General features: G+C 42.7%; 1 protein-coding gene and 1 long non-coding RNA gene across 2 annotated transcripts; one reads left to right on the top strand and one right to left on the bottom strand.

The window, feature by feature from the left end:
- Positions 1-162: 162 nt before the first annotated feature.
- LOC132592848 (uncharacterized) lies at positions 163-15,332 on the top strand. Its single transcript, XR_009558371.1, has 3 exons — positions 163-897; positions 12,012-12,070; positions 15,137-15,332. It is a non-coding gene; the product is annotated as an uncharacterized LOC132592848 (long non-coding RNA).
- Positions 5,871-18,018, bottom strand: LOC118091840 (ropporin-1). The gene is made up of 5 exons (XM_035129317.2): positions 17,903-18,018; positions 16,111-16,228; positions 11,783-11,944; positions 6,980-7,155; positions 5,871-5,990 (listed from the first exon to the last, which is right to left on the bottom strand). Exons 1-5 carry the CDS (start codon positions 18,016-18,018, stop codon positions 5,924-5,926), a joined length of 639 nt encoding a protein of 212 aa, XP_034985208.1. The 3' UTR covers positions 5,871-5,923.
- Positions 18,019-24,363: the final 6,345 nt, after the last annotated feature.

Here is a 24,363-nt window from a genome sequence, read left to right on the forward strand (position 1 = left end):
GGTAGGAGGGAAATAAATAAGAGCCCGGCGGTCTTCTATTGGTTACAGCAGTTCCTAAGTCGGACCAATAGAGGCAGCGGAGCGCGAGAGAGGCGTGGCTTAGCCAGTTAGTTCCTTAGTCAACCCTCGGAGGGTGGGATCGGTGTTTACTAGGCGCCCTGCATGCGTTCCTCTGGGAGTAGGAGCCATTGAACTGGGTGGGAAATCCCCACTGAAACAGGCCAGATTTCTTTTTTTATTGCTGGGAGAAGGGAAGGGGCCCTTGCTTTTGGCTCCGGAAGCTCCTCCTGCGGTCAGTGTGTTAGCCTAAGACAGAGGTTTTCAACCGTTTTGAGTCCATGGCTCTCTTGACCAACTGCATTCTTTTTGCGGCACTCCTGTGGGACTCAGGAGCCCAGTTATGGGTCACCAGTTATGGGTCACCCCTTGCCTGCAGAGCTGGCAGCCGCTCACCTTTTTTCGAACACCCTCCCTTGTGGAGTCATCCCTCAGCCTCCTCTCTTCTCCCCTCTCCTTGGGAGTCCTCTGGGCAGCTGCTGCTGCTGCCGCAGTCCCTAGTCCCCGAGCTGCGTCCGCTGCCCACAGAGGCCTGGGAAGCACCCACTGGCCAGCCCCAGAGGCACCCTTCGCCTGGGGAACTTGTAGCCAAGGCTGCTGCAACAAACAGCGGTGCAAGCCTTTGGGAGGCAGAGATGCAAGAAGGCATCAGAGAAGGGAGGGAAAGAAAAAGGAGCAGAGGCCAGTGTTGCGCGCGGCACCCCTGCACATCATTGAAAACCGCTGGCCTAAGAAGATACCAAATTGACCTCCTGTGGTTCTTTTATAAAATAAATCACCACTTGTGGCGCCACAGCATTTGTTTCAACATACAATGCTTCTTCTTGTGACATCCTCCAGGTACTGGTCATTTCCCCAACAATTCAACACAGTCAGCTTTGTTATTGGACAGCATATACATATTGTTAATAAGAAAAATCCATTTAACATCAAGTTACTTTTGCAGGAGTTATTAGTTTGTTCTTTGATTATGTATTTTGTCTTATCATTTTGTTGTGAACTCCTGTGATCTTTGGATGAAGGGTGGTATACAAATTTAGTAATTAATAAATAATAATAATAATAATAATAATAATAATAATGGTGCCAGCATATGAAAGTAAACTTAAAGGTGTTGGACAAATTATTAAGGTATTATTATTTATTCCTTTTGTGTGCCACCTTGCCTTCCTCGGAGCAGAGGGGAAATAGGCAACAACAAACAAGCTTCCAGGCACCCAAGTCCAGTTTAGGGTTGGCCCGGGTCCAGGAATAAGTGGCTGTTGCTTGGTGAGTGGGAGCAGACTGGCACTCCATTCCCTGGCTCCCTAAAGGTAAAGATAAAGGGACCCCTGACCGTTAGGTCCAGTCGCGGACAACTCTGGGGTTGCGGCGCTCATCTCACTTTACTGGCCGAGGGAGCTGGCATACAGCTTCTGGGTCATGTGGCCAGCATGACAAAGCCGCTTCTGGTGAACCAGAGCAGCACATGGAAACGCTGTTTACCTTCCTGCCAGAGCGGTGCCTATTTATCTACTTGCACTTCGTGCTTTCCAGGAGCAGGGACTGAACAACAGGAGCTCACCCCATCGCGGGGATTCGAACCACCAACTTTCTTATTGGCAAGCCCTAGGCTCTGTGGTTTAGACCACAGCGCCACCCGTGTCCTACTGAGCCTCAAAGAGGTATAGAGAGATATTGATGATCTTGCTCGCCTCAGGCTGAGAAACACACACTGTGTCCAGCTCCTCAGCATCCTCCTCCACCTTTGCAGGGGGAACCTCTGCTCTGCACCCCCAACTTTCAGGGCCCCCCCTCAAATAATAAACATCATTCCTAACCACTCATCCTCTCCACCCACAACATACAATTCAGAGGTAGATTCTTACCACCACTCATCTGAAAACTTTGTGGTGCTTGGTCTCCAATTTCTGTTACCACATTCAAACAACTGGTGCCCACACAAAGCAAAGCCATATCATGCCTCCAATTTCCCCTGAAATGCCTGGTGAAAACAATGCATTTTCAGTTGTTGACTAAAGGTAGTGAGGGAGAGAGGCAGTGATATCTCCCAAAGAGAGTTCCAGAATTGAGGTGCTGTTTGCTGGATTTCAGTGGGTTAGCACTAGCGGTTAAGTATTAGAGACAGGCAAACTAGCTGTATTGCTCTTTGTCTTGTACTCTGATTTCCAGATGTATTCTCACACATTAGTTTACTTAACCAGTAATGGGTTCATATTTGTATGCTTCTATTTTTATAATTATTAATAACTCGACCTCTATGAACCTTGTGTGTATTCTTGGGGTTAAACTTTAGCTCTGAATCCTGCTTGGTCAAACTGCTGCTCCTGAATAATGTGAGCTTGTTGCTCAAGAGGCAGGGTTCTGGTTGTTTATCTCTTGCTTTCCTATCTAGCTAGCTCTTGCACACTATTCAGTGTACAACCCAGGATTCTCCTGGCTCAGGTTGAGTGGTGGCAGCATCTGCTGTGCAGGGGTGGTTTTACCCAAGTCATTTGGCACCTTCTATGCTAGGGGTGGCCACAGATCTACTCACAGAGTTAAAAACTGGCAGTGATCTACCCCCTTTAGGGGGTTCAGGTCAAAGTTGTTGAGCTTTTTCAATGAGGTGGTAAAATGTTGAACTTTTTTTAGGGGAGCCACAGTTGTTCTTTGGGGGAAGCCAATGATCTACCAGTGATCTACCGCAGACGTCACGTGATCTACTGGTAGATCACGATCTACCTGTTGGACATGCCTGTTCTAGTGCTCAGGTCTTGAGCACTGAAAGTCTCTTACAGCACCTATGTATGCCCATTTTGCCTGTTTGTAGTTGTCAAGTGAGCCAGGGCTAACAGATAAGTATAGTGGAGCTTGAAGGGCCATACAGTGGATCCACACTTCACTGAAGTGTAAATGGAAGTATCCTGTCCCCTGTGCTGAATGCTTATGAGTAGGAGTTTTTGGCCTAAGAGACATTTAAAAAAGTTGGTTAACCCTCCAGTGACTGAATGCAGTAGTGGGCATGACCAAAGTAGGTATGACCAACAGATATTCACACAAACATTAAACACACATACAACACCAACACACATTCAGATAAGTACAGTTTACCCAATACAAATTCACTCTTCTGTTGATTTCTCATCACTACGTTGGGCTGGGGGAAATTCCATTCCTCCTAGGCCAGCATGGTAATGGGGAGGAAGAATAGTCCTTCCTCTTCAGTTATCGGAACCTCTCCCCCATCCCCATCCCCATCCCATCACTGCAATGGGGAAGAAAGCTTTCCAATTACCTTGCAAAGTTGCCTCTTCTTCTAAGGTGGCATTAGTGCTTAGCAAAGAGGAAGGACTGTTTCCTTTGAGCTAACGCCTAGGAACAGCACTGCCCATGAGGGAGAAAAAGTACCTTTGTAGAATTAGTGGAGGTCCAGAGGGAAAAAAGCAGCACCCTTTGGCAGAGGGCTGGCTGGCTAGTCACAGGAAGCAGCTTTATAGGCTCGATGCTGTCCACAGGATTGCCACCCCTACTCCAGAGCAATGGGATTCTCGTATTTGTGGCACCTGCAATCAGGGGTAAAACCCTACCACACATTGACCATATTGAGAAGACTGTTCACTGTTGCGATCATCTGGTCTAGTACCTGCTCTGATATCAAGCATCTTCGACCCCTTGTCTAAAACTTCCACCTCCCACAACTTATTTTGCAGTAGGCGTCGTTGTCTTTTGTTTCCTTAAAAGTAAAACTGCTTCCAGTTGTTTACATTTGGGCTTTAAAAGAGCAACATTGCTACCAGACATTCAACCTAAGCCCTTCTTGCAGCTCCCAGTGAGGTGCCTTATCAACCTGTGTGCCCAGGTTCCCGGGCAAATATGGATTTAGGGCACTTCTGCAACACAGGATGCCAAGCCCAGGGGGTGCCACGGGGTGTCACAACTACTGTATGATGTAGTGCCCATGCAGAAGGGAAGGCAAGAGGTAGAGGGGTGCCATATTTTGGCCTTCCACCACTGAAATTTGAAAGATCAAAGTCCACCCCTTTCCTGGGTGGAATGAACTTCTACCATGTGCTTTTTTTGTAAGAGTCTTTAAAGCATTATTTAAAATTTAGTATCCTTATTGTGTAAGCTATGAGTACTTTCTAGGGAAATTTCTATTTTGAAAGAGGCTTCCAATTAGTGTTGACCACCTACTGATTTTATGGGCTACAGAGATGTAGCTTGCATTGCGTTGAAGGCCTGGGAGTTGGAGTTCATCAGTCCCGTCCCCCTCCCCCCCCAAATCATGTAAAGTTCAGGTATGATACTCTCACTATAAAGGTAAAGGGACCCCTGACCATTAGGTCCAGTCATGACCGACTCTGGAGTTGCGGCGCTCATCTCGCATTATTGGCCGAGGGAGCCGGTGTACAGCTTTCAGGTCATGTGGCCAGCATGACTAAGCCTCTTCTGGCGAACCAGAGCAGCACACGGAAACACTGTTTACCTTCCCGCTTGGAGTGGTCCCTATTTATCTACTTGCACTTGACGTGCTTTCGAACTGCTAGGTTGGCAGGAGCTGGGACCGAGCAGCGGGAGCTCACCCCGTTGCAGGGATTCGAACCGCCGACCTTCTGATCAGCAAGCCCTAGGCTCTGTGGTTTAACCCACAGCGCTATCCGCGTCCCCACTCTCATTATAAAAGTGTTTAAAATGTGTAAATATGTATAAAAATGCTTAAGGAAGCATTTAGTAAGTCTACATTTTACATAGGTAGGAACCCTCTGGCCCTCCCTATGTTGCTGAACTACAACATCCACAGTCTCTGACCTCTAGCTGCACTGGCTGCTGGGGATGATGAAAGTGGAATCCAACAACATCTGGAGGACCACAAGTTCCCCATTTCCTGTTTTTTTTTTAAAAAGAAGTTGAAGAAAATAAAGTGCCTGGATCTTCCATATCCCACACCAGCAGTAATTAGAAAGGCAAACAGATTTCCACTGCAATTACAGAGGGTGTAGCAAACAATGGATTGTGCCTCTTTTTTGTATGATATATGTTTTAAAGTAACAGATGATAAATGTATGTATGTATGTATGTATGTATATGCACTTTTAAACTCCCGCACATGGTGCATATTTGTTTTGTATTCAAGGAAGCAGCTCTAAATTTCCAGGTCTTCACTGTTCCAAAAAGTTGTTATTTGTCACTCCGAACATTCACAAACACCACTGTTAAACATCTTTTATAAATCTGCTTATAGAGCCAGAGAATCAAATATTACAATGTGTTTCTAGAGTCACTCTATCAGCTGTATTGAGACTGGGGTACCTTATTTCACTTGTGCGACACTCACACTTTTGTCTGCTTGTATCATTTATCAATTATAAGTTATCAATCATGCCACAGAAAGTGAACCCCAGACTAGTTCAAATGCATAACTGAACAATCACTAATGGAAAGCAAACTTGAAGGCCTCCTTTTTGTACCCAGGGAAATAATGGAAGCAATTCTGAAGTTTTCCCCTGCAGATGAAGGCAGATGACATTCCCTCCAGTTTCACATGGCAGTGCCGGATATTTTGAAATGCAAAAAGAGGGGAGAAGGGTGGACCTCAATATATATTTAATATAATAGGTTTATACTATTTGGTAGTCTATGATATTTATTTGGGTGGACGTGTGTATATCATAGCACCAGAAAGTTTAACAGTAGACTGTACTCCACTCCAGTGGCACCTTCTCAATCTATGTTTCCATCTTTCTTATTTGTTGCTTTTCCAAACTGTTTATTAACGGACACAAAGGGAAAAAAGAGACTGAGAGGTTGGCCTATTTGTAATTCTTATTCTGTCCTCTGTTTCGTCTTCTTCCTATCAACATAGCAGTGTATGATGTACTGAGAACTACTCCAACCTGACCCGCGGATTCTGGGTAAAATCATTCACCTTGATCAAGCCGTCTGGCCCAATGCTGTGTAGGGAACATAAAAATAAAATAGAGGTTTGCTCAGTCAGCAATACTTGATCTTTATGAAACATTCTAAACTTTTATCTCACAAACATAACTGGAGCACCATTTTCTGTCTTTTCAGATGACATTCTTCCTTCTACCTCAGTAAAGCACAGGTTTTAAAAGAACTGAATTGAGTGCAGGCAGCGTTGTCGAAATTAGTCTGTGAGTTGAGGAATGCCACAAGGTGGCAGCAGCCATATATAATTTGAAATACAGGATGCTTTGACGCAAAACACTCTTCCCAAGACTGAGCCCAAAGGGGATAGGAAAGTTGGGATTTAAAACGTATGTGTAAATAAGCAATTCTTGCTATCAGTGGCCATGACAGTAGCTAGCGGTAACTATAATAAATCAGGGATTATGATCAAAATATTTCTAAGGAGACCCTGCAACCTCAATGGGCATGGAAACGTATTTTAAATTCTTAAGTACCAGAGTCAACAGGTATAGTGGTTAGAGTGGTGGACTGGGACATGGTGGACAAGGGTTCAAATCCCCACTCAAGTCATGAAGCTCACTGGGTGACCTTGGGTCAGTCACTGACTCACAGAATTGTGAGGATAAAATGGGGAGGGGGAGAAACATGTACACCAGCTTGAATTCCTTGATGAGGCTTCCAACTCTCCGAAACAGATGAGTGACAGAGAAAAGGAAAGTTCCATTGCTATGCTAGCATAACAGAAGTGCTGGACACAACCCCAAGTTTTTAGAGGCATGGTATATCAAATTGGGATTTTTTTCTAGTCCTGATTATTCTGTTTAATGTGAGGATGTCCTGTCCTGTGAACAAACTGGCCATAGGACTTAGCCATATCTGTCCCTATAGCTGTAAAAACTACTGCACTTCAATACCATACAAGAGGATAAAACCTACCGTATGATGCAAATAGCCACACGCCTTGACATTTACGTTAGCTGTATGTATTAGATATACTGGGGTTACTTACATCTCCTGCTCAATATAATTCAGCATTCGACTAACATGAGATGCTGAAATCTCCCCATCCACTTCAGCGATGTAAGTGTAGAGAAACTGGAAAGTGCTGAAGGGGATTCGGGCGGGTCCACTGTCATTCTCATTGGATAAAACCTCACATATTATCTTCAGAGTTTTTGCAATAGTCTATTAAAAAGATAAGAAGAATTAGTATCTAAGTTTGCCATTCATAATAAAGCAACTAGTTATTATGTATTTCTAGAAATACAAAAAAAAAGAAAAAAAAGAGTTCGGTGTCTGGCTATAAAGCCAGAAAGCGGGGATAGCCATCGTGGTGCCCACCAGATGTTGTGGCCCAACTCTCTTCAGCCTTCCCCAATTGGGAAATGGTCAGGGATGGTGAGAGTTGCTGTCCAAAACGTCTGGAGGGCCCCACATTGGCTACCATACCCTACCATAAACAGAAGAGTGAGCAACTGTTTTATTCATGTGACTCAGCTAAACAGTCACAGCTTCTTTGCCAGAATTCCTGAGAATTATAGGTAGGTGGTAAGTATAGTTCTGGATAAAACCACTATCCTGTGGTGGTTTATGGTGTAGTGATTAGAATAGGGGAATGCCAGGTTCAAATCTCCACACAATTATGAAGCTCTGAGGTGAGTTTGGGTCATCATGATTTCCCGGCCTAGTCTTACCTCACAGGGTTATTGTGAGGAGGATAATAAGGGAGTGGAGGGCCTTGTACAAATTTTGTGAAGCTTAAATTTTTAAGGTAGATGTTTATTGATAAACATCTCTATTATGAAGGAAAGCCACACCAAGAATGCAGTTCAATTATAATGTGCTAAGATGTATCAAAGAACAGTGGCCACAGGGCAGAGTTACTGTAATACTAATGATTTCAGTGGTATTAAGCACACTTTAATATCTGTTAGACTGCAGCCAATTACTATATAGATTGGGATTTATATACTCTCTTAAAAATCTATATTGGTACTTTATAATAACAGTAATAGAGTAATAGACTTTCCTAGAGAAGATATCCTTATGTACAATAACATTGTACATAAGGATATCTTCTCTAGGAAAGTCGATGTTTTAGTTGCTCTGTTTTCGTAAATGACTATTTCCTGAAAATTTCCCTTTACTCAGTAGATACTCTTAATTGATTTCTTATTGGCCTGTGCCTTATATACTCCTTCCTGCCTGGAAGAAGCCAATGCGAGTGTGGGTAGGCTGAGATGAGCCTGGAAGCTTGTTCCCTAAGAGACTACAGTTATGCTGCACACCACACAAGACTGTGATAAGTGAGTTTTGACTGTCAGCAGCAGGGTAGGCTATGCATTTAAAATCCCCTAAAGATATGAAAATACCAACATGGTGATAAGAATTAGATATACCGTATATAAGTAAAGTGAATAATTTTTTCTGTCTGAATGAATCCCCCTCCTCCCTGATAACATGGTTGAGTTTGGGGAAAAGAACAGGAAATAAAAAGCATAAAGAATTTTGTTGTGCCACCAAATCTGTAGGAACCAAGGAAGTGGAAAGCTAAGTGACACACCAACAAACATAGTCAGATGAACAAAAAAAACAATATCTATTAGCTGTGTCTGCTTTTTATCTTTTGCTCACCTGAAGTCAAAAATCTTCTCTGAAATCAGAATTATCTCCACAGCTGCTAACTGTAATGTTATAAATATAAGATTATGACTTCAGGTGAGGAAGAAGACTGCAGGAACAGACAAATTCACAAACACAAAAAGCCAGATTCATAAATGGTGCCCCTAGTAAAACAGGCTAAAGGGCAGGAGAGAGAAACAGAAAATACAACGGATTATGATAAAGTTTTGGATGCAACAGATTACAACAGTTCATTCCGAGAGATACGTTAATTAGCCTATATTAATACAATCAGTGGTGATATGAAGAGTAATGTTAACCCACACTGTTAAGCGTCTTTATAGCATTAGATGCACTTCTGCAGATAATCAGGACAGCTGCAACAGTGGGATTCTTAGGGCTTCTACCATGTTGTGTGAATGTGGCAAACCGTGATTAGCTGGACGTTACTGTATACCAATCCAGCTTTATTCCATGTAAATTTGCAATCTCCCTTTGTTACATGTAAAATTACAGTAGATGTATTTCATAAATCGTTCTGACTACATATTCAAATGTTATATAACTAATTCAGGTACATGTAGTCCAGTTACTGTATTGGCCCGAATATAAGCTGCACCCAAATATAAGCCGCACCTTTAAAATTGGAGGGGGGGAACCACCGAATATAAGCCGCTCCATTCCTCACTGTTCCTGCATACTGGGGGGGGGGGAGCTGCGCTGTGTTGGCGGCAGCCTTTCCCCTTCCTCGCTCTCTCTCTCCCCCTTCCTGGCCTTGGGGAAGGTGCAGCTTTGCCGCACTCCTGGTACTGTTTGCCCCGCGCTCCTGGCTGCATACGTAAGGTTGCGAATATAAACCACACTTAAACTTTTCATGGTCGGAATTTGAGAAAAAAATGAGGCTTATATTCAGGCCAAGATGGTAAATTTATTTACTTATCTAGCATTTCAGTAGTAATTATTAAAATATTTAAAAATCTACTTTTACTACACAAGTCAAATGCTAGACTCATAGTATCATTTACATACTACTTTATAATCTGTAGACTTCTTTTACAATTTTTCTTTGCCTTCATTAACAACCCTATGATATACTATAGAATACAAATCTAAAACTCTTGACTTGTGAAAGCATATCTAAAAAATGGTGCCTTTAGTTCAGAGATTGGGGACCTGTGCTTCTTCAGATGTTGGTATCTGAAGAAGTGTGCATGCACACGAAAGCTCATACCTAAGACAAACTTAGTTGGTCTCTAAGGTGCTACTGGAAGGATTTTTTAATTTTGTTTTTTCTTCAGATGTTGTTAGACTATAATGCTATATACTGTACCTCTCTCATGTTCCTCCAACCACCACTTACATGCCTTTTAAAAAGTAAAAATTTCGAGAAGAGACTTTATTATCAGTTGGAAGCAATTGAAAATGAAGCTGTAAACTAGGAGCAAGAACCAGAAAGCAAGGGAGCAGACCCTGCCTGCTTTCAGGGGGAGCTTTGGGTAATCTTTGGTAGTGTGGCGCCTTGAGTAAGGTCAAAATTTGGCGCCCCCAAATCAATCTTCTCTGTGATGAATCTTATCAATTTTGCATCCCCTCAGCCATTCTTGCCTCACTGGCCATGCTGTAAGGGAAGTTATTTAGTCTTGGCCAGCTATGCGCAAAGGACTACCAGGGAGGGACACAGAGCCAGCCCTGTAGGGGGGGCAGGTCAGGAGAGGAAGCAAAACCAGCCTCGCTGTCAGGTAAATTCCATAAGACAACAGGGCAAACTTAGTTTATGGTAAGGTGGAGGGAAACTGTGGAGTGCTCACTAAACATGGCATTGAATCCTCCCTTGTTCTTATTAGCCATTTATATTAACTGAACTCATGCAAAAAAGCACATATTATTAACAGTATCTCATAAAGTCTGCAGTCCCAGACACACTTACATAGACTTAAATTCCACCAAAATCAGTGGGTTTTATTTCAGAGTGAACACTACTAAGATTGGGCTTGAAATTTTAAAAATAATTGATAAAGTTTCCTAAGGTTTGATTTTGAAAATTTTCTTTAACTATTTATTGTATTACTACTAATATATTTTTCATGTCTGTCTACTTAAACTGTCCCTATTATTCATTATAAAGCAATAATTTCTGTGGAATATGTTTATGAATGAGGGAGAGGCCTAAATATCCATACAATATTATCTTACGTTGGTCCAATTTAATTATTCAAATTGCAAAAGTAAAGATTGGGTTGCTGTTGTTTTTTTTAAAATCTAGGCTATTAAGGGAGATCAGTATTACTTGTGATTCATCCAAAAGAAAGCCCACCAGACAAATATGGTGTAACAAAATCCAGTATTGAAACTCATCTGGGATCTTGTGCAGTTGCCATGGAAAAGAGGGGGAGAAAGGGTGGAGACTGTAGCTGTTAGCTGGTGAACTATCTAAAGGTAGAAGGGCTTTTACAAAGCGTAGGGAAAGTATGTACAGTGTAGGGAATAGGACAACTCGGCCACTAAGGGTGACCCTCCCAACAGCACCAGATTTACTGCAATGTGAAAATCTCCTCTGTCCCTTTTAATTCTTCACACAACAGCAGAATACAGTGGTAGAATCCAAGCTTGGGGGGGGGGAATTGTAGAGTGGATTGTAACAATTCAAACTGATGTTTAGAATTGCCATTCACAGTAAGAAGAAAATTAGGACTCTGAGGACCAAAGTACTTTACTGGCCTGCTCCTTGCTGTGCTACTTTTCAACTTGTATTTTTAAAAACTCGCAGCAGAATATTTTTAAAAAAGTGATTCCCCCTACACCTGAAATGGTACCCATTTACTACCACTTCTGAAATCTATAGCCTCTTTCCCAGCTCTTTCTGCTCTGTGGGTGACGCCATATTAAGAACAAATGGGCAGCTAAGGTATTCTTTCTCCATTAACCCAGGTAATACCTTCATACAACAGTCCAATAAGTTGTGGTGGTTGTTCTCACTTTCCTTCTGTTCTGGGACTGCAAAAATATGGGAAGGGAGGCTGCTGTAGGAAGGCCCGTTAGGTGGCAGCTGGTTCTGCCACTCACTGGTTCCTGAATGAAACTACAAGCTCTTAATAATAATCCACATGACATGGACCCACTAAAAGTACTGTAAATACTAATTATTTAAGGAATCTAAACATATAGGAAATTCAAAAGAAAAGGAACTTACAACTCCAAGAGAGCTGCAGGCCAGAGCTAAAAACTTGAGCCATTCAATTTCTTCAGTAAAGTGTCCAACGTTCATAATACTGTCAAATAGGTCTGTAGGAAGATTGAGCACCTTCCACATCTGGGCTAGCTCATCTACGTGGATTATCAGCCTCCCGCCCACCTGGAAAGAAATATTGGCAATATCTATCATAAGTGAATAAATGACTGCAGGTTTTTTTTTTATCTAGATCTCGTCACCTGCTTTAGTGCCAGGAATTCCTTCCTAATTGTACAAATTTCAGAGATGGTAAGCATTCTGTTTACTTTGTAGAATCAGTAAAAATAAATTAAAATGTGTGAGATCACGGAACTAAGATACAATTTAGCAAATTGGGATGTTGGTTGAATCCTTGCTCTGTTCTTTGTAAAAAGGAGTATGCTGCTTCTTTGATTTTTTTTTACTGCAAGTGTCCAGGCAAAGAATGAGACAGAAATGCCACAGACATGTACTAACTGTTTTAGAAAATGTTGTGCTGAGTTTGTATTAACTGTGGTTCTGCTTTGCACCATGACATCTTCTTGTACTCCCCCCAGAAAGTAAGTAGTCAGGATGTAATCATGTCTGCATCTTCTCAGTTCTGTGATGGGCCAGGATATCCTTGCTTATTTGTATATGCCAATTTATCAATATATTAATACATAACTGTCTGGTACCGAGACCGAGCCTTAATTATAAGGTGATATACACAAACCTAATCTTTTGAAAATGGACCAGGTGACATTCAAACTGCTGTTATGCTGACTTGACATCTACTACTAGGCTGCAAAACACTGAGGGTGCAGGTACTGGGGTGGTGCAGCTGCACCAAGAACTAATTCACCTTCTGCTTCTAGTCTACTACATGGCTGCACCAGAATTGTTTGATTCTAAACTTGCAAAAACAAGTACAGGACTGCTGCTTTTACTGAAGATTCCTACTGTGCAAGAAGGAGAAATTGGACTTACACAGTCCACTTTTCTTGGCAGGGGAAAACTATATCTTAGGACCCCACTGCTGGATAATATGCTAATGCTTCTGTATCTTATTTATTGATTGATTTATTAGATTTATATCCCAGCCTTCCTCTGAAAAGCTGCAAGGGGTCTCACTCTCTTTGTTCATTCCAAATTCAGTAGATGGTGCTTGAACTCATAGTAGCAAATATTTAAGAAATAAGTTTGTGAGATTGCACTGATGGGCCATGTGCTTTGAGATTATTCCACCATTTTGCTGTTTCAATATTCAGTGTGCAGCTGTTGAAAAATTTATGACATGGCACAGTTTTAAGAGTTGTCCACAGCAGGTCTACTGCCCTTCAGTGTGTTGTTTTAAACCATTCACTGTGAGTTGTGCAGCACTGTCCTGAAATGTTTACTCAAACATAAGCTCTACTTCTGAGTAAGCATATTTAGGATTACAGCCTTAGTATACAGCCATAACCTTGGGAAGCAGTATTTTTTGGGGGAAGATTTAACTATGATGATGGGCTCTATAGCTCTCTGTTTCTTGTGTAGGCTGTGCAATTTGTACAAACAATGCTACGGTAGGTTTTCCTTATGTATCAAGTGTCCCAAAGAAGAGGACCAGGTAGATGAGGGTCATGTGGATCTTGAATGGGCCTGTAGAAGAGCAGGCAGGGGCTTTGGAACAATATGTTGCCGCTGTCCACTTGGGAATAAATGATGCCATTAACACTGGGGATGTCTATTTTGGGGATATTATCACCCACCCGGTTAATGAAATTGGTATGCTGTGTCTGCTTTTGAGTGCCATTGTGGGCACAATAAGAATATAGGAATGCAATCATACACACAGGGGAGAATGCCCTAGATATGCAGGAGTATATATTTTGAAAACGACCTTTGTACCCCAGAACAAGAAAGGACACAGGGATGCACATGGCTCTCAGCTCTCTAGAGTTAGCTGAAGGGAAGCAAGCAGTTGTCTTTCAACTGGAGGCCTGAAATGTGTTTAAATGTGTACAAATCTCCCAGGTCATTTTCTCTTCTCTAGATCCTTTGAATTGTCAGGTGGCATTTGTCCTTTCATGGTTAACCCACACTTCCCATTGCTTTGTACTTTCTGGGCACTGGTCTGGGCTTTTCAGGTCCATATCTGAGTGGTTTTTGTCCCAGGGCTTTCCCCAGGAAAACTCTTGTTTTACCCCTGAATCAGAACAAACTGCAATCTGGAGAAAACCTGCTTGCCGTTTGTTCCAATTCAGTGGTAAAATATGGGTTTTTCTGGAGAAGGCGCCAGGGCCAAAAATAATAAATAAGTAACCACTTGGACACAGACTTGGAAAGCCCAGACTTGTACCTAGGAAGCACAAAGCAAAGGTAAGCAGGGTGCTTCCCAGATTGGTAACTGAGGGTAAGATAGGAGTATGCTTGAATGGAGAAGCAATATCTCTGCACATTATAGTTTTCAGAGGAGTGCACAATTGGTTATACATTTGAGTGAGCACCTGCATTTTGGATGCACATCTGCTTTTGGAGCCTGATTTCTCACGGGCACACACGTACTAAAGTTTCTAGGGATTATTTGAGCTGCAGGTTGTCAGTCACAGACACCTGTAGAATCTTCATGACTTCGAATCTGCCACTTGAATTAATAAACTGCTGTATATTTCTCTGCCACTCTAAAGTGTACTCCAGGGCTATAAAATATTATAGGTCATGCTAAAATGATCTTTCCATCATCACAAGCATTTCTGCTGGCCAAACAAAATCATCTGCCATCTCCTCCCCCACCCTGCACACTGTTCTAGGGATTCGAGGAGGGTGGCAGGGGGAAGAGGGGGAGGAAGTCCCATTGTGCTAAGTGGGACTCATTGTGGTGCACCCTGCTAGCTCAACAACCTAGTTGAAAATGGCCCATAATACCTGGGCTACAGGGGCATCATCTTGCCCTCAGCATTGTGGATGCCCATCGCTGTAATGTGGGCTCCTCCAAAAATGAACACGACATTGCACGTTGTGTGTGTGACATCACATGCACCATGTGCAAGTGATGTTGCAATGGCTGCTCCTCTTCTTTTCTGCGGGGAGGGGCACGGACTTAGAGGCAGAGAGACTGCCTCCACGTCCGAGCCCCCGCCCTGGAAAAGGGTGCATTGCTTGCTGTCTGTGGAGGGTGGAGCGAACTGCTTCTCTCTCTGAAGCAGCGCTACAGAGGCTAGCTGGCTGCCTCTCTCCAGCTTTGCTCATTGACTTTGTGGGTGCTCAGCCCCCACATTTATATCCCCTGGAGTTGGCTTCTATGCTGGGCTATCATTGGGTATAGATGAACTAAACACTGGAGTAATTGATTGCATTGCATTGTGCTTACAGTTACAGAAAGAAGCTGGTCATGCTGCTGAAGAGAACTTTATCATGCTGATTCTCCATTTTCTTCTGTGTAACAAGGGGATGAGAACACTTGAGAGGATGCTATTGATAATGGGTAGGGAACCCTTTTCAATTCCCTTTTATGCAATCTTCTGAGGGCCACATGTTAGCAGTGGGCAGGACCAAAGCAAAAGCGGGTGGAGCGGCCTGTGGAGAAACTTGAGGGCCAGATAGAAATCCCCAAGTCCTAGTATAGGTGGCTTGCTCCTTATGTGGTTGCATGCAGAGAGTGACAAGCAAGTTACTACTTTGTAAGTTGTCATCAGTATTCATTGTTTGAGTTCTCACAGGATGGTGAACTGTAACCGATGACTTACTATAAACATGACCATCTGGGTTGCTTTGCTTCTCCCTGGCACACAAGGGAAACAAACCACAATTCCTGACTTAGCATTGTGTCCAAACCAGGGCTCCAAACAAACCACAATCAATATGCTAAGTACAAACTTTGGTGGTTTGCTTGGAGCAAAATGAACCACTATCTCTGGTTTGCATGTAATGTTAAGCCATGGTTTATTTCTCCCCAGGGAGGAGCAAAGCAGCTCAGATTGGCCCATTCAGAGTAATACATGAATTGTTGTTTACCTTGAGGTGCAAATGAAGTCAGTGTTTAAAATTAGAGTGTGCTCACCTATGTGTATCAAGAGGGTTGTGGAACTAGGCTTGAATGTAATAAAATTAAAGGCATTATGAAGAGCAATAATCTTTTAAACAGCCCTCCTACTTTGGCAGACGTCTTGTAACCTTGACATCTTGTAATTCTGTCTGTATGCATCTTACAATGCGAACAAAAAGTAGCAGATATAAGACTGAAGGCAATTACTGGAACCGTGTCCAAAACCAATATGAAATAGTAGAGTACAAACACTCAAGCCTCTTATGTACTTGCCCCAAAATGGAAAGGAGATGTTTCTTACTCTCTGGTGTAAGACCTTCAAGAGCTCTGGTGTAAGCTCTGCACAGTTTGATAAAGGGACTCTATCTGGTCGTTCTCTTACAGGAGGATTCTCTCCACGGGCCATAGCACTAAAATAGCTAGACAGAAAGAAAAGGAAAACAGGTGTTTGCATTTTAGAAAAATATGTTAACAAAAAGTGTGACTCGGAATTTGGCTATTTATTTTCAAGTTTGTAAACAACATATTAAAGCTCAACAGTGAAAACTCATAAAGTATGCATATCAAAAGGACATAGCTTGAAGACACATGACACAGCATCCTTACTGAAATTTAGCAGCTCAATTCTGGTTAGTGATGGATAGGGGACAGCCTGGAAACTATGTAAGCCGCCTTCCTACAATGAGGAAAGGTAGGATATTGTAATACAGTGGTACCTTGGTTCTCAAACTTAACCCATTTTGGGAGTCTGTTCGACTCTTGAAACTGTTCGAAAACCAAGGCGTGGCTTCCGATTGGCTGCAGGAGACTACCAAGGTACCACTGTATAAGGGTGGGAAGCCTGTGACCTTCTGGATATTGTTGGTCTGGAACTCCCATTATCTCTGATCATTGACTATGGTGGCTGTTACTGGCTGGAGTTCGACAACATCTGGAGGGTCAAAGGTTCTCCCCACTTGTCATGGTGGTAGCTGATAATGGGAGGGAGAACTGCATGAGAGGAACAGGCCTGATTGTAGCCTCTTTGCAGTAAAAGGGCATTTCCTCTCCCTCACTGCCTTCTGCCTTAATTTGTATAACCACTGAGGCTGGTGATGTGCCACTGGCTGTGCTTCTCCATCAAACTCTACCATTGCTACACCCACCCACCCCATTCACATACAACACAAAGAACGCTACAGCCAACCACAAATGAACAACCATATCCTAGGCCAATCCGAACATCTCTCACCACCAAAGGAACGCAAGCAAACAGCAGAAAACCTACACAAGTGACGCTTACAAAACAAAAAACCCACATACACTAAGCAAAATAGAAACATAGTCACCCCACCCCACACACCCTCCCCATCTACCTCTTCCCCCCCTTCTTCCCAATGTCTCAACAAATGAAACTGATTTGTAAGGATGTTACGAGAGACACTGCACATATTTTTATAAGCCAAGAAAATCTTCAATAATAACAATAAACTCTACCACTGCTGGCCAGGAGTTAGGATTGCAGTCTGAACTATTATTTATGCTTAATTTGAAATGTGGTTGTCTGTCCATCGTGGCGGGTAGTGCTTATGTATGCTGGGTAGTAGAGCTTTAATTATTTGGCTATGACAGTGATAGCAGTTTTTGTTAACATACTACAGTTTTGCAATACTCCCACCCACATTGATCTTGGTGTTTTTGGTTTCGTTTTGCAAAAACCGCTTGAAGATGTTGCATGTGGGAAAATGAAAGTCGTGTGTGGTCTATATTCCTTTAGGTTTCAGGGGATATATTTTCTCTGGATTTGTTATTTACTGTAACCTAGGGTTTCTTGAGCGATGTTTTGCTCCCTGAACTTATTTCACCAAGGGTCCCTTGTGGCAAGCATAGGGCAGTTCTTCATAAAATGGTGCTGGTCATTCTTTATTGAAAGCTGCATTAATTCCCGATACCAAATAATTGCTACCCATCTTTGCCTGAAAAATGTGTGTTCTCAAAAAGTAGGGGGGAAATGCCATAAACGTAGAATTCCACAAGTAAACCTATAAACTATTAAGTACGGTATAGTATCAGTTTTAAGGATACAGCTTTTTAGAGTAAAATATTAAACTTACTCAGAAGACCATTGGATCAGATCTGGAGGCTGTGTCCGAATGGCAGCTTTTGTAAACTGCTTCAACAAATCTGGAAGCTCCGGAGGGATGCATACTTGTTTGTCTGTTTGTGGCATAATTCCTGTGCCTGTTAGAAAAGAATAGCAACCTTCTCTGTTAAGTGTGGGAAAACATTGCAATTTCCCATTGAAACAAGCCTCCTGTCAAAGTTCTTCTTCAACCTACCAACTTGTGCGGTGCTGTAAAAATGTTGAAAAACAGAAGGCAGGCAGTACCACGCAAGAAAAGCACAGAACCTTTTACTAAAAACTATTAAACTTGAGTTCTTACTCATTTCACTAAATCACTTTGTATTTTATAACCTTGCATAATAGTAGCTATATAATTGTAGATTTTACATTTCTACTGTTGGGGAATCCTCCCCCTGCTGAATTTGTCTGGTAATGAACTTCTGTGTGCCTGTTATGAAGTCCCTGAACATTGCGCAGATTTCTAGAGTGCATTATCAGTGCGTCTAAGGTGCTGTTGGGCCCATCCATTATCATCACTCATAAAAAGAATGTACCCTTGACCATGTCCAATATGCCATGTAGTTGTGCTTTCTAGGTGAAGGCTGACAAGCTATCTTTTGCACAATCAGAAAATCTGCAAAAGGCAGGCAGGATCCCTGACTGTGTGTACAGAGTCTGTGTCTGTACAGCATGTACAAATTCAGACTTTCAGTAAATGTGGGGAGGTTGAGACCAGCAGGTGTAATTTGCATTCTCTTCCCTACTAGCATTCACTGACCATCAGCACACACAGAGCTACTGATGAGCCCTTATGGACATCCCAGTTTCTCCAGAATTGCAAAATTTAGGAATTTTTTAATACAATAGATCCTATACAATGATAGTTTTCAACATGACAGGTCAACCTCCTGCAGAAAGCATGGTCCTTTGCTAAGGACAATGAATGTTCCTCTATGAATGCAGGACTAATGCATCTCTTGTGAGAAAGCCTTGTTCCTCTGGGAATTTCAAAAGTATTTCTCACTTGGCAGTCATAGACTATGATGCATGTGTCTACAGCTGCAGTGCTACTGCTGTTGCACTGGCTGCAATCCTATGGTTGCAACTGAATAGGGCTTGCTTCTGGGCACCCACAGATAGGATAACATTATATGTCCTGTAACAGTGATGAGAAGCCCGTGGCCTTCAGATGTGCTTGACTCCAACTCCCATTAGCCCTAGCCAACATTGCCAATGGTCAGGGATGATGGGAGTTGCAGTCCAGCAGCTTTTGGAGGGCTACAGATTATCCACCCCTTTGTGATATGAAATATTCCCTTTGCTGGTGATAGAAATAATTGGTACCAGTTGTAGAAACTTTGGATAAATGCATATAATGATTACCCAGCCATACCCCCACCAAAAAACAAAAAATAAAAAATAAAAGGGAGCTCAAGGAAGTGAAGAGGTCTTGATGAGGCAAGGCTTGGGGATTTGAACAGAGCAAACGTCTTACAGAAGCAGCTTCACAAACCACTTAGCAAGCAACAAGCACTTGCAAATATATTTTGGTAACTCTGCCACCCCATTCTAGCTACCCTATCTCTATTCTTTCCATCCACGCACTGTCACTATCACATGTTGGTCTCCCCTACAAATTTGTCCCAAGTCTTTGACATTGGACTTGCATCTAACATACCTTGGACAGATCCAGCACACATTTGAAGCACACGACTTCCGCCAAAGAATCATGGGAGTTTGTCAAGGATGCTAGGAACGGTAGCTTCGTGCCAGGAAACTACAGCTCCCGGGACTGTTTGGGGGAAGTCACGGGCTTTAAATGTGTGTTGGATGTGCTTTCGTGGTGTGGATCTGCCCCTTTTTGATGTCGGAGATTAGCAAAGTGGGTTAAGAATTCTGTCCCCCAGGGTGGTTCTGTCCTGTATTACCGGAGGCTGAGACGACTCAGCCTCTTCGTGAAGATCGCCCAGCTGCTGTTTTGGGACAGTCACACCAGGCTCTATCGGGGGCTTCACGCTGCTTCCACCCAAGATGGGCCCTTGCATTAACTCAGGACTGCGCCCTTTGTTTCCCTGCAGCTCTAGGTATCCTAGCAACTGGTGCTCTACCTCACAAAGGCACTGATTCTGTCAGCTGCCTTTGCTGGCAGTAAACAGTGAGACACTTGAAAAGGTCATGGAGTTCTTAGTGGGGAGTTAAGAGAACTTGATCAGGGTGGGGTTGGGGAGCCTCAAACTCCATGGGTAGGACAGGTATTTTAGATGAATCTTAGGGCTTTCACTATCTCCTAGATATCCATAAAATGAATGAGTCTAAGGTTTGCTTGATGGTATGGGCATGGTTGCATGGATTTGTCCTGTTGTTTCTACCCTGTCATGTTAATCTGTTGTACACCATCTAGGTTTCTTTCCAATAACACCTGCCATTTTCACTCTTGTGGGGCAGAGGAAGTTTGAGTTAGTAAGGTGTGGCAGTGATAAAACAAAGACGATTAGGAGGGAAAATTTTAATCATAGTTGTGGGGAGCAAGAATCGTTGCTTTTATGGGAGAAAGGGCTGCCTATGATGAGGGCTGCAAAATGCTGAGAATGCTTACTGCTGCCTGTCTTCTCTAACCCATTGGTAGGGTGACCATTTGCACATAGACAAGAGAATGCCACACCAAAGCAGAGGACAAAAGGCAACAGAGCTTTGCATAGACTATTAGTGTGCTAAATATATATGTAGAGATGGAAATGTGGAAATAATTACTATAATTTAAATAGAAATATTATGCATCTCACCATAGTGGGAAAGCCTGTAGTCAGGTGGCCTGTGTGCTTGGCTCTGTCTGATGTCCAAGTGCTACCGGTAACTGTTTATGGACAAGTTCAAGGTTGCTGCTCTGCCTTCTTATGGTTTTCTAATGTTCAAACCAGACTTGGATTGGACATTCCTTGTAATACAGAATGCCTTCAAATGGAGGGCTGTCCTCTGACAATGCTTTAAACAGAGGGCTACCCTTGGTAAAGTAGGTCACGTGGCTACCCTTAGTATTAGATGGTGTTTCATTGGCATAAACCACTTCCAAACCATTTTGGATTCCCAAAGAAGCTTCTAGTACAGGCACCCCCAAACTTCAGCCCTCCAGATGTTTTGGACTACAATTCCCATCTTCCCCAACCACTGGTCCTGTTAGATAGGGATCATGGGAGTTGTAGGCCAAAACATCTGGAGGGCCACAGTTTGGGGATGCCTGGTCTAGTATGTTAATATTTCTGTAGTTCCATCCTGTGTCTGCAGCTGAAAAGAACAAAATAAAGCAATATATGTTCAATATGATTTTTACGCATATATTAAGGAAGCTGTAATGTTTTAAAACTGATCTTAATAATGTATTTTTACATTGCGGGCCCAGTCACAGTGCCACCCACCCTTCGTCAGTGTCTATAAATGATTAATAACTCAGGCGGACAACGATCTGGATTAATAATGGCCACAACTTTATTGATTACAGAATGTAGGTGGGTTTTTTGCTCAGGCATTGGGTGTATCCATTCCAGCCTCCTGCTGGAGGACTGGAACTGCTGCAGGTGTGTGCCAGGATTGTGGCCTCTCCAAGATGTCAATCTACTGAGTTGGCCATCCTAAGGCTGCTGCTGGAAGCCTTATAGGCCCGTCTGCCTCATGCTTGGCTTCAGGACTGGGACATCCACAGAGACCCCTTTAATGGGGTACCCTGAAAAAACCGCTGGATCATATTGGGCAATGCACCATTTCACCCCAATCTTGAAGACTAGGATTCCACCCCATGCTTTAACCACCAAAGTTGAGACAGTTTGCTCTGAGGAAGGCAAAACCTCTAGACTGGACAGTTTGTCTACAGGGAAAATCCCTTCCTGGCCCCGAATATGGCAAATGTCTGCAACCATAGCAAGGTCAGGAGATAAATGGGAAACAAAATAAGATTAAACTATGAATGAAGGAATGGAGTATTGTTAAAGCAGCAACCTGAAAGGCAGAAAACATTTTAGAACAAAATGAAATTGACCTGTAAAATAAATATAAGAACGGGGGGGGGGGGTTTGCTTCTTCGCTGACTGTGCTGAGGCCGGTCAGCGCTGCAGACTTTTATGCAGCCAGTGCCCTCCCAGACTGTGAAGGAACACCCACTAAGGAGGCCACTGTTTGGCTCATTTAAGATGCTGCGGCAGGCGGGAACTTGCCAGATGTCTAGGCAGCCAGAGGATTTCCCTAATGGCTGCCCAGACGTGTGCTCTGCTCTGACGGACCTGGGATGGCAGCCGAGTGCGAGAGGCCATGACAGATGCCCACCCAGGAAGGGGTACACGTCCATTGTTGAAAGTTGCCTTCGGATCTCATAATGAAGGGTGGGTAAAAAAATCTGATAGATAATAATAAATAGCAACAGGAGTTATGTGTGTGCCTGGCAATAGATTGCATGCATAATGCTAACACAATGCTATAGCGTGGTTCTAGATTGGTTTACTCAGAAAATAAGCCCACCAAGCTCATTGAGGCTTGCTTCCAAGTTCCAAGTAAGGTTGTACAGGTCTGTATTATCATCTGCATGTTATATGCTATATTATTATCCTCCTATTGTGTGTACGTGGGTGGGATGGGGTTCACAGGTAATTTGTAGCCGAATAAAGATTTGAACCAGGGCTCTATAAGCACAGTCAATGTGTACTCAGAACTACGTGGGGTTATAATTTCAGCCTTAACCACTAGAGTGACATTACTACACTCCCTAATAGAAAAGGTAAAGTGGGATCAGGGGGTGACAAGTGGGGTAAATTGAGGGACACATTCAGGAAATGCCAGCATGGTGATTTTTCTTCCTAGTTCTATATCACAAAGCTAATGTCAATATCATGTTTCCCTGGAACTCCTTTGGAGAAGAAGTGATAGATGCTTCAAAGTAATAACCTTCAAGTGAATGGTTTTCTTTTAAAAAAGGATGAAGAGTGAATATGAAATAGCATGAATATCATAGCAAATAACATAAGACCTAAACCTAAAACTCTGTTTGACAAAAGAGCCTGAGCAAAAATGTCAACAGATTATACTGCATTGTTATACGGAGAGAAATGTTTGGTGAAGCATATAGAAATTGTGCATTATGCTAAACAGGTGAAGTAAACATTTTTTACCCGCTGTTGAGATGACAACTGAAAGTTATCTCTTGATTCACTCTTTCACTGGGGAAATGTATGATAAACGAAAAGAAAAAGGACATTTCTTTTCATGTAGTCAAATCCACCCCAAGAATTACTTCAATGAAAGCTGCAAAAGCTTCTTAACTATTGTGCCTTTAACACCCCATACTAAATAGGAATGATTCATTGAAAATAAAAATAAAAAAAATCTTCATTTCCCAGTTACTTCTGGTTTAAGCTCTGACAGGCTCTACTTCAGGAGCAGAGGGTTAAAGTGCATGAAATATAGTTGGTAAGATGGAAGTACAGTAATTTAAAATACCACCTTAGAGTTGTTAGCTACTTTCCCCCCTGATATTTTTTACAGTATTCTAGTGGAGAGAAATTAATTATAGTCAGTCTTTTTCCTGCTTCTCCATGCCAGGGAAAGTTGTGCCTTTTGTTTTGTTTTTACCTTCTATGCAGCTGATTAAAGGCATAGGACCTGTATTAACAGACCAGGGTTATTAAGGAGGCAGGATATAAGAGGCAGGTAATAACTAGTATCTGTTTTGTCATGTTTTTACATATAATCCATGCTGTAGCACACCAAAAGTAAGCACCTACAGATTAAGATCTGAGTAGCTGTAAGAATGAACCAGAAAAACGGTATATTTAGTCTCTCTGACAAAGCAGTGAGCCTAAAGTTGCTACTTGTTAGTAGCTACTTGGAATTTGGGGAGATGGGGCTTGGAAATTCTGGAGTTACTAAGTGGCTGGGAGCTACAGGTGATCTCCTATTCATGTAGTGAGAACCATCATATAGTGAGCTTTTCAGGAGCTACAGTACTGTATTGTTGTTAGTATCCTGTTTCTGCAAATATTACTACTACTACTACTACTACTAATATTTATACCCTGCCCACCTGGTTAGGTTTCTCCAGACACTCTGGCCAGTTTACAGTGCATATAAAACATATTAAAACATCAAATATTTAAAAACTCCTGATACAGGGCTGCCTTCAGATGTCTTCTAAAAATCAGATAGTTGCTCATTTCCTTGACATTTGATGGGAGGGCGTCCAACAGGGAGGGCACCACTACCAAGAAGGCTCTCTGCCTGGTTCCCTGTAATCTCACTCCTAGCAGTGTGGGAACTGCCAGAAGACCCTTGGAGGAGAACCTCAGTGTCTGGGCTGAGCGATGGGGGTGGAGACGTTCCTCCAGGTATACTGGGCCGAGGCTGTTTAAGGCTTTTAAGGTCAGCACCAACATTTTGAATTGTGCTTGGAAACGTACCGGGAGTCAGTGA

Source organism: Zootoca vivipara, chromosome 1 (genome assembly GCF_963506605.1).
Source record: "Zootoca vivipara chromosome 1, rZooViv1.1, whole genome shotgun sequence".
Lineage (NCBI taxonomy): Eukaryota > Metazoa > Chordata > Lepidosauria > Squamata > Lacertidae > Zootoca > Zootoca vivipara.